The sequence below is a fragment of the Geospiza fortis genome, unplaced genomic scaffold (genome assembly GCF_000277835.1).
Source record: "Geospiza fortis unplaced genomic scaffold, GeoFor_1.0 scaffold432, whole genome shotgun sequence".
In the NCBI taxonomy this organism is placed as follows: domain Eukaryota; kingdom Metazoa; phylum Chordata; class Aves; order Passeriformes; family Thraupidae; genus Geospiza; species Geospiza fortis.
Window position 1 is genome coordinate 1,790,926 of NW_005054436.1, and position 9,170 is coordinate 1,800,095.

Consider the following 9,170-nt stretch of genomic DNA (forward strand, 5'->3'; position numbering starts at 1 on the left):
TCTTCCCCTCCTCTGTTAAACTCTGAGGCTGCCCCAAGCAAGGCTGGAATTGACCCAGAGCAGCGACCTGGAACTGAATCCACTCCTAAATTCCCACCCAAAGCATTCCAGATTTCAATTCCAGGTTATTTTTAATGAGGGAATCACTTCCCAGCTCCCTGAAAATTCCTTTTCCCCTCTCTTATTAAAATCTGAAGCTCCCCTGGGCAAGGCTGGAATTGACACAGAGCAGGGACCTGGCACTGAATCCATTCCTAAATTCCCTTCCCACCCAAACCATTCCAGGATTTTATTCTTTGATCTCCCAGGTTGTTTTTAATGAGGAAAACATTTCCCAGCTCCATGAAAATTCATCTTTCCCTGCCTTGGTTAAAATTTGGGGCTCCCCTGAGCGAGGCTGGAACTGACCCAGAGCAGGGACCTGGAACTGAATCCATTCCTAAATTCCTACTCAAAGCATTCCAGGATTTTATTCCATGCTCTCCCAAGGTGTTTTTAATGAGGGAATCACTTCCCAGCTCCCTGAAAATTCCTCTTCCCCTCTTCTGTTTAAATCTGAGGCTCCTCTGAGCAAGGCTGGAATTGACCCAGAGCAGGGACCTGGCACTGAATCCATTCCTAAATTCCCACCCAGAGCATTCCAGGGTTCCATTTGATTCCAGCACCTTCTCCCAATGAGGATGAGTGTTTTTAATGAGGAAATCCCTTCCCAGCTCCCTGAAAATTCCTCTTCCCCTTCCCTGTTAAAATCTGAGGCTGCCCAAGCAACGCTGGAGGCGACACCTCAGTGCAGGGTGTGGAACTGAATTCATGCCTAAATTCCCTTCCAGAGCATTCCAGGATTTTATTCCATGCTCTCCCAGGGTGTTTTTAATGAGGAAATCCCTTCCCAACTCCCTGAAAATTCCTCTTCCCCTCCCCTGATTAAATCTGAGGTTCCCCTGAGCAAGGCTGGAATTGACACAGAGCAGGGACCTGGAACTGAATCCACTCCTAAATTCCTACCCAAAGCATTCCAGGACTTTATTCCATGTTCTCCCAAGGTGTTTTTAATGAGGCAATCACTTCCCAGCTCCCTGAAAATTCCTCTCCCCCTCCCCTTTTTTTAAAATTTGATGTTCCCCTGAGCACGGCTGGAATTGACACATAGAACTGAATCCACGCCTAAATTCCCACCCAGATCATTCCAGCTTCCATTCCATGCCATCCCAGGCTGTTTTTAAGGAGGAAATCCCATCCCAGCTCCCTGAAAACCCCTTTTCCCCTGCTCTGCCCCCCAGGGAAGCAGCTGGCCCTGGTGAAGACCAGCTCTGCCGTGAGGACGTGCGGCTTCGACTTTGGAGGGAACATCATCATGTTTTCCACGGACAAGCAGATGGGCTACCAGTGCTTTGTCAGCTTCTTCGACCTCAGGGACCCCAGCCAGATCGGTGAGGGGCCAGGGGATCCCCCTCTGGGGTCCCACTGTGGGTTTTGGGGTTAAATCTCACCCCATTCCCATGAGCAGGGGCTCCTTTCCCTGCGCCAAGTTGCTCTAACCTGGAATGTTTCCAGGGGTGGAGCAGAGGAGATGATTCCCTAAAAAAATCTCTTTGCTGGATGATTTGGAGTGGTTGGGGTGTGATCACATCAGCAAGGACACAATTCCTTCATGCCCTTCCCTATGGGATTCCAAAATGCTGCCCCTGGAAATCCGAGCTCCATAAATAAAAATCCACCCTTGAAATTCTGGAAAAGCCCAAATCCAGGCTGAGCATGGGACATAAAAGGATAAATCTTAATTTTATAGGGGATTATAAAGCTCCCTTTTACCTCAGGAGCATCAGGAACAGGGAAATGAAAATTTGTGGGAATGCTGCAGCAGGGAGCTCACCCTGAATTCCTGCACTTGAAATTTGAATTTCCCTTAAAAAATCTCTTGGCTGGGAGTGCTTGGGGGTGATTTTTTTTCCCTAAAAAATCTCTTTGCTGGGAGGGAGGTGATCACATCAGCAAGGACAAGATTCCTTCATCCCCTTCCCTACGGGATTCCAAAACGCTCCCCCTGGAAATCTGAGCTCCATAAATAAAAATCCACCCCTGAAATGCTGGGAAATCCCAAATCCAGGCTGAGCAGGGGGCACAAAGGGATCAGTGGTGGCTGTGGGTGGCTGATTGCTCCTTCCCTGCCCCAGAGAACAATGAGCCCTACATGAAGATTCCCTGCAGCGACTCCAAGATCACCAGCGCCGTGTGGGGCCCGCTCGGGGAGTTCATCATCGCTGGCCACGAGAACGGGGAGCTCAACCAGTTCAGTGCCAAGGTCAGGGCCTGGGGCAGCGTTCCTGGGGGGATCAGGGCTGGGATGTGGGATCTGGGGGCTCCAAACTGCAGCTCCAGCAAGGATCATTGAAATGTGGGGTGCCCTGAGCGAGGCTGGAGCTGGCACAGCGCAGGGTGAGGAACTGAATCCCTTCCTAAATTCCCTTCCAGGATTTTATTCCATGAGCTCTTCTGTTCCATGTTGTTTTTAATGAGGGAATCATTTCCCAGCTCCCTGAAAACTCCTCTTCCCCTCCCCTTTTTACAATCTGAGGCTCCCCCAAGTGAGACTGGAATTGACACAGAGCAGGGACATGGAACTGAATCCATTCCTAAATTCCCTTCCCACCCAGAGCATTCCAGGATTCTATTCCACGTTATTTTTAATAAGGGAATAATTTCCCAGCTCCCTGAAAATTCCTCTTCCCCTCCCCTGTTAAAATTTGAGGTTGCCCCAAGTAAGGCTGGAACTGACACACAGCAGGGACACGGAACTGAATCCATTCCTAAATTCCCTTCCCACCCAAAGCATTCCAGGATTTTATTCACTGATCTCCCAAGTTGTTTTTAATGAGGAAATCACTTCCCAGCTCCATGAAAATTCCTCTTCTCCTCCTCTGTTATAATCTGAGGCTGCCCTGAGCAAGGCTGGAATTGACACAGAGCAGGGACCTGGCACTGAATCCATTCCTAAATTCCCACTCAAAGCATTCCAGGACTTTATTCCATGATCTCCCAGGCTATTTTTAATGAGGAAATCACTTCCCAGCTCCATGAAAATTCCTCTTCTCCTCCTCTGTTATAATCTGAGGCTGCCCTGAGCAAGGCTGGAATTGACACAGAGCAGGGACCTGGCACTGAATCCACTCCTAAATTCCCACCCAGAGCATTCCATGTGACGTTCCAGGTCACTTTTAATGAGGAAATCCCTTCCAGGATTCCATTCCGTGTTATTTTTAATGAGGAAATCCCTTCCAGGATTCCATTCCGTGTTATTTTTAATGAGGAAATCCCTTCCAGGATTCCATTCCGTGTTATTTTTAATGAGGAAATCCCTTCCAGGATTCCATTCCGTGTTATTTTTAATGAGGAAATCCCTTCCAGGATTCCATTCCGTGTTATTTTTAATGAGGAAATCCCTTCCAGGATTCCATTCCGTGTTATTTTTAATGAGGAAATCCCTTCCAGGATTCCATTCCGTGTTATTTTTAATGAGGAAATCCCTTCCAGGATTCCATTCCGTGTTATTTTTAATGAGGAAATCCCTTCCAGGATTCCATTCCGTGTTATTTTTAATGAGGGAATCCCTTCCAGGATTCCATTCCAAGTTATTTTTAATGAGGAATCCCTTCCCAGCTCCCTGAAAACTCCTTTTCCCCTCCAGTCAGGCGAGCAGCTCTCCAATATCAAGGAGCACACCAAGCAAATCAACGACATCCAGACCTCCCGGGACATGACCATGTTCATCACTGCCTCCAAGGATAACACAGCCAAGGTGAGCTTTTCCTGCACATTTCCTGGCAGGATCTCTGCTCAGAGAGAGTTTTTCTCCTTGGGAATGTTCAGTGAGAAAGGGAATGAACAGCCAAGCATCGAAAATGAAATATTTGGGTATTCCCGTAGAACGTTTGCGGTTTAAATTCTGGAAGGTGGAAGATTTCCCTTTCTGGGGGAATATTTTTGGGATTTGAGCTTGGAGAGGGAACATCCATGCAGGTGAGGCCCAGCAGCTGGAGATAATGAATGAATTTCTTCTTTTTCCCTCAAAGCTCTTTGACTGCACGTCCCTGGAGCACCTGAAGACGTTCCGGACGGAGCGGCCGGTGAACTCTGCTGCCCTTTCCCCCATTTTTGATCACGTAAGGATGAGCTCCCTCAGGCTCTCACTGGTCCTGCCACTCCTGCCTTGTGGCTCTTCCCAGTCCAGCCCAAAACCAGCGCTCTGGAACGAGCCTGGGGAGTTTCTGCTGGCTCAGGCAAAGTTTGGTGTGCTCTGATGGAATCTGGCAGGGAGCTGGGAATTCCTCAGGGGGTTGGAGGCCTGCTCATGGATTTGTGGGATTTGTGGGATTGTTGGGAAGTGCTGGAGGCTGTCACCACCTCTGGAGGTGTCCAGGGAACCTCTGGACCTGGCACTCACTGCTCTAAGCTGCCTTCAAGGTGGGGATCAATCTTGGAGGTTTTTCCCATCCTCAGTGATCTCAGGATTCCCCAGATCCCAGAGGGGAGCACTGAAGGGCTGTGGTTTCTCTGGTTTCCCTCCCCTGCAGGTGGTGCTGGGAGGAGGGCAGGAGGCCATGGATGTGACCACAACCTCCACCAGGATTGGCAAATTCGAGGCCAGGTTGGTCCTTTTCCCTCTGGTGGGGAAAATCCTCACCCAGAGCACCCCAGGGATTGCTCTTCCCTTCCCTTTGGGAGCTTGGCAGTGCTGGAGAAACCCTGGAGCTCTTTTCTTTGTTTTTGAGGGTTCTGTGCTTTTGTCCCTCCTGGGTTTGTGACAATTTCAATCTTCCTCCTCCCAGGTTCTTCCACTTGGCTTTTGAGGAGGAGTTTGGCAGAGTCAAGGGGCACTTTGGGCCCATCAACAGCGTGGCCTTCCACCCTGATGGGAAGAGGTGAGAGCCTTGCAGTGTCCCCAGTCTACCCAACCCCACTTTGGAACTGGGATGTGACTAGACTGGGGAGATTTCTGTGCTGGGAATGGAACCAGCCCCTGAATTCTCCCATTCTGAGCCAGCCCAGGGAGTCACCCGCACCCCGCCCCACGCTTGGGCCACATCCCTCATTTTTTTTTTTTCCCCACTTTGTGATTCCTGTATCAGTTTCAGGAGTGGGTGGGGAGGCCAAACTTTGTATTTTTGCTGCCAGCAGCATTCCTGACTTTGCCATTGCTGACTTTTCCTTTCCTCCCTGCAGCTACAGCAGCGGGGGTGAGGATGGCTACGTGCGCATCCATTACTTCGACCCCCAGTACTTCGAGTTCGAGTTTGAAGCCTGAAGGAGAATTTCCCTCTCCTCTCTTCTTCTTTTCCCTTCTCCAATGCCTTGCCCAGCCCAGGGGCTCCACCACAGGACTGCAGGAAAGGCCTGAAGTTGTTCTTGGCAGCGATTTTTGGGGAGCTGTGGGAAGTTGGGGAAGTGGGAACTCCAGTGGCTTTTACTGGGACAAGAGTGAAGGGAACTGGGTTGGCTGCCTGCCCTGCTGGGCATATTTATAAACCAGGGGAGGGGAAAAAAAGAGGAAATAAATAGAAATATTTTCTAAACACAAGGAAAAGCACCTCTGTGAGGTTTTTTTTTTAAGGTTGGTTTTCCTCATCTGGACTTAAATTAACGCAAGGACTTTGTTTTGCCAGCTCTGTTGTCATTTGTTCCACACCCATGGAGCAGAGCTGCTCCTCCTGGGACCTCTGCCCATCCATGAACTCCTTCCCAGGGAGGCTCCACAGCCTCAGGCCCTGCCCTGAAGTGTGAAATGCTGCAAGTGCAGCAGCCAGGAATTGTTTTGCACACGCCTGGCCCTGCTGCTGTGTTTGCTGGGCTGACCCTGAGCCAGCTCCCTCATGGAACAAATATTACAGATATTTCCTTTTCCTGCCCTGGGAGCTCCTGCTGCAGCTCCTCACCCTCCCACCCTCCTGGCTCTTTTCTTTTTTTCCTTTTTCCTTCCTCCAAACTGGGCTCAAGGGCAGAATTCCCAGGCTGGCTCCAGGCTCGGAGCCGCTGGCACGACAGAAACTGCAGCCTTTGGGATTTTGGGGAGGATGCTGGTTTTGTGTGTCCTGCAGAGGGGTTTTTTGGTGATCTGTTGGGGGTTTTTTTGTGTGATCTTTTGGGGTTTTTTTGGTGTGATCTGCTGGGGGTTTTGTGTGATTATTGGGGATTTTTTTGTGATCTTTTGGGGTTTTTTTGGTGTGATCTGCTGGGGTTTTTGGTGTGATCTGTTGGGGGTTTCTTTATGTGATCTGCTGGGGTTCTTGGTGTGATTGTTGGGCTTTTTCAGTGTGATCTGCTGGGGGTTTTGGTGTGATCTGGGTTTTTGGTGTGATCTGCTGAGGGTTTTTTTGTGTGATCTATTGGAAGTTTTTCTGTATGATCTGCTGGGGTTTTTTTTTTTGGTGTGATCTCCTGGGTTTTTTGTGTAATCTGCTGGGGTTTTTTGTGTGATCTGCTGGGTTTTTGGTATGATCTGGGTTTTTGGTGTGATCTGCTGCCCTTCATCCCCAGAGCCATCCACGGGCCCTTCTGCAATCCCAGTGGGAAGGAGCAGCTTCCTTACGGAAGAGCAGGACACAGGCAAGGGGGGAGAGAGATTTACTAAAACGAGCCAGGGTGGGCAGCTGAAGGCTGGGAAAGCTCTGCCCCCTGCCCCAGAACTGCCCACGGGGTCTGTGTCCTGCACAGCCCTTCCATGGGACCATCCAGCGTCACCTTGTCCCAAATTTCCCGTTCTCTGTCCCTGCAGGGGGCTCAGGGAGGGGCTGGCTCAGCCTTTCCCCCGTGCTCTCCTGCAGGGAGGAGCTGTTCCCCTGCACCAAGCTCCGGATCTGCCCCCAGGCCTCCTCCAGGTGCTGGGAGGGACGGATCCACCGGAGGAAAAAACCTGGCAGGGAGAAAGGGCTGGGGGTGAGCTGAGCTCTGTCAGAGAGGGAAAAACACAGCACTGGAGGGAAAAACCTGATAGAGAGAAAGGGCTGGGGGTGAGCTGAGCCCTGACAGGGAAGAACACAGCACTGGAGGGAAAAACCTGATAGAGAGAAAGGGCTGGGGGTGAGCTGAGCTCTGTCAGAGAGGGAAAAACACAGCACTGGAGGGAAAAACCTGATAGAGAGAAAGGGCTGGGGGTGAGCTGAGCTCTGTCAGAGAGGGAAAAACACAGCACTGGAGGGAAAAACCTGATAGAGAGAAAGGGCTGGGGGTGAGCTGAGCCCTGTCAGAGAGGGAAAGGAGCAGCAGCTGCCCCTGAGCTGAGGGTGGATGTTGGGAGGATCCCACTCACCCTGCCACAGCTGGATGCTCTGGGGCTCCACGGAGGGCCAGATCACCAGGGGGTTGTGCGAGTACAGAGGGTTCAGGTACTTGTGCTTCTCCTCAGGCTGGTCCAGCCATGCCCACAGCGAGTGGGTGCTTTCCCTCACCTTACACAGGCTCCTGTGGGGGCACAGGTGGGACACATCCCAGTCCCCAGCGGGGTTTGGTGTCACCTGAGCCGTGACAGGAGGGGTTTGTCCCCGCACCCACCTCTCCCTCTCGTTGTTGCACAGGAAGGTGCCGTAGGCCGAGGCGTAGGCGTTGTCAGAGAGGGTGAGCAGCAGCTGCTCCCCAAATTCCAGCGACAGGGGGAACTGCCGGCTCAGCTGCCACACGCAGTCGAGGAAGAGGAGGAACACCGGAGCCTCCTGCTTGCCCCGGGCGTGCGAGGAGGCGGAGCGGGCGCAGCGCAGCTGGAAGGGGTGCCCGGCCTGCGGGACCCCCATGGTGACCCAGAGTGAGGCCCCCGGCCAGGCTGGGACCCCCACCCTGCTGAGAAATCTCTCACCTGGATCCATTCCCGCTCCAGCAGCCCCTGGAAGCCCTGCAGGGTGCGGCAGGCGGGGTCCAGGATGAGCTGGGCCAGCGCTGTCACCAGCAGCGTGGTGTCCGTGCCCTCGGCGCCGTGCACCAGCACCGTGCAGCCCTCCCTGCGGGGCCGGCCGGCCTTGGGGTCACTCTGGGCGCTCAGAAAGGGGCGAGGTGGGCAAGGTGCACCCCCCGTACCTGTCCAGGCACTGGGCAGCCAGGCAGGCCGTGCTCAGGGCGGCCTTGACGTGGCTGGGGCCGCGGCTCCCAGCCTGGAGAAACTGTCCTGCAGCACACGGCCCCTGGCGACACAGGGGACACTGTCACACACAGGGGTCACTGCACAGCTCCACCAGCCTGGAGAAACTGTCCTGCAGCACACGGCCCCTGGCGACACAGGGGACACAGGGGACACGGTGGCACGGTCACACAGGGGACAGCAGCCTGCCCTCACTGTGGTATTTGTGAGGGTCCCCAGGATGAAGGAGAAATTGAGAATATGACTCTGTGTTCTCAGCAGGCTGATTTATTATTGTATTGTGTGGTATAATTTATATTTTATTTTATAGTATATTTTAGAGTATATTTTTAGAGTATATTTTATATTACATTATATTTTACATTACATTACTTTTTATTTTATATGTTATATTTTATTTTATATTTTATGTTATTTGTCATGTTATATTTTGTCATATTTTACATGTTATATATTACATAATATTCTATATTTTGTATTACATTATATTCTATATTGCATATTATATTCTGTATTATAGATTATATTGTATTGTATTACATTTTGTATTATAGATGATATTGTATAATATTATATTTTGTATTATAGATGATATTGTATTGTATTCTATTCTATATTCTGTATTATTGCATTATATAATATTGTATTATTATACAATATTACATAATACAATAATATTTCTGTGATATATTTGTAATTATCTATTCATATTATATATTTATATTATAGCATCATATTATATGTTTATGTTATATATTTATTTGTATTTATTTGTATATTTATATTATGTGAATGCTGTACTAAACGATACTAAAAAGAATAGAGAGAGGATGCTTACAGAAGGCTTATCAAGAATGATAACACAAGCTGGTGGCTCCTCAGAACCTCGACACATCTGGCCGTGATTGGCCATGAAGTTAAACCAATTCCCATGCTGAATAACCCATGCCCAGAGCCCATCCCAGAGCAGCGCAGCAGGAGAAGGGAATTTCCCAGCAATGCGGCAGCGCCGCCCTCACCTGTCCAGGGCCCGGGGCCGCCGCCCCCA

General features: G+C 50.4%; 2 protein-coding genes across 2 annotated transcripts in view; one reads left to right on the forward strand and one right to left on the reverse strand.

Moving 5' to 3' along the window:
• Nucleotides 1-5,581, forward strand: part of EIF3I (eukaryotic translation initiation factor 3 subunit I) — a 7,434-nt gene extending 1,853 nt beyond the window's left edge. The window contains exons 4-10 of the mRNA XM_031062044.1: nucleotides 1,191-1,430; nucleotides 2,175-2,302; nucleotides 3,686-3,796; nucleotides 4,071-4,160; nucleotides 4,572-4,645; nucleotides 4,827-4,919; nucleotides 5,221-5,581. Coding sequence (XP_030917904.1) covers nucleotides 1,191-1,430; nucleotides 2,175-2,302; nucleotides 3,686-3,796; nucleotides 4,071-4,160; nucleotides 4,572-4,645; nucleotides 4,827-4,919; nucleotides 5,221-5,302 — 818 coding nt within the window. The 3' untranslated portion in view covers nucleotides 5,303-5,581. The remainder of the gene's footprint in view (nucleotides 1-1,190; nucleotides 1,431-2,174; nucleotides 2,303-3,685; nucleotides 3,797-4,070; nucleotides 4,161-4,571; nucleotides 4,646-4,826; nucleotides 4,920-5,220) is intronic.
• A 1,031-nt stretch (nucleotides 5,582-6,612) lies between these two features.
• Nucleotides 6,613-9,170, reverse strand: part of LOC102040799 (myotubularin-related protein 9-like) — a 5,377-nt gene continuing 2,819 nt past the window's right edge. Inside the window, exons 2-7 of the mRNA XM_014309521.2 lie at nucleotides 8,929-8,932; nucleotides 8,062-8,165; nucleotides 7,844-7,985; nucleotides 7,546-7,766; nucleotides 7,304-7,455; nucleotides 6,613-6,907 (exon numbers count right to left, since the gene is read on the reverse strand). Coding sequence (XP_014164996.1) covers nucleotides 6,732-6,907; nucleotides 7,304-7,455; nucleotides 7,546-7,766; nucleotides 7,844-7,985; nucleotides 8,062-8,165; nucleotides 8,929-8,932 — 799 coding nt within the window. The 3' untranslated portion in view covers nucleotides 6,613-6,731. The remainder of the gene's footprint in view (nucleotides 6,908-7,303; nucleotides 7,456-7,545; nucleotides 7,767-7,843; nucleotides 7,986-8,061; nucleotides 8,166-8,928; nucleotides 8,933-9,170) is intronic.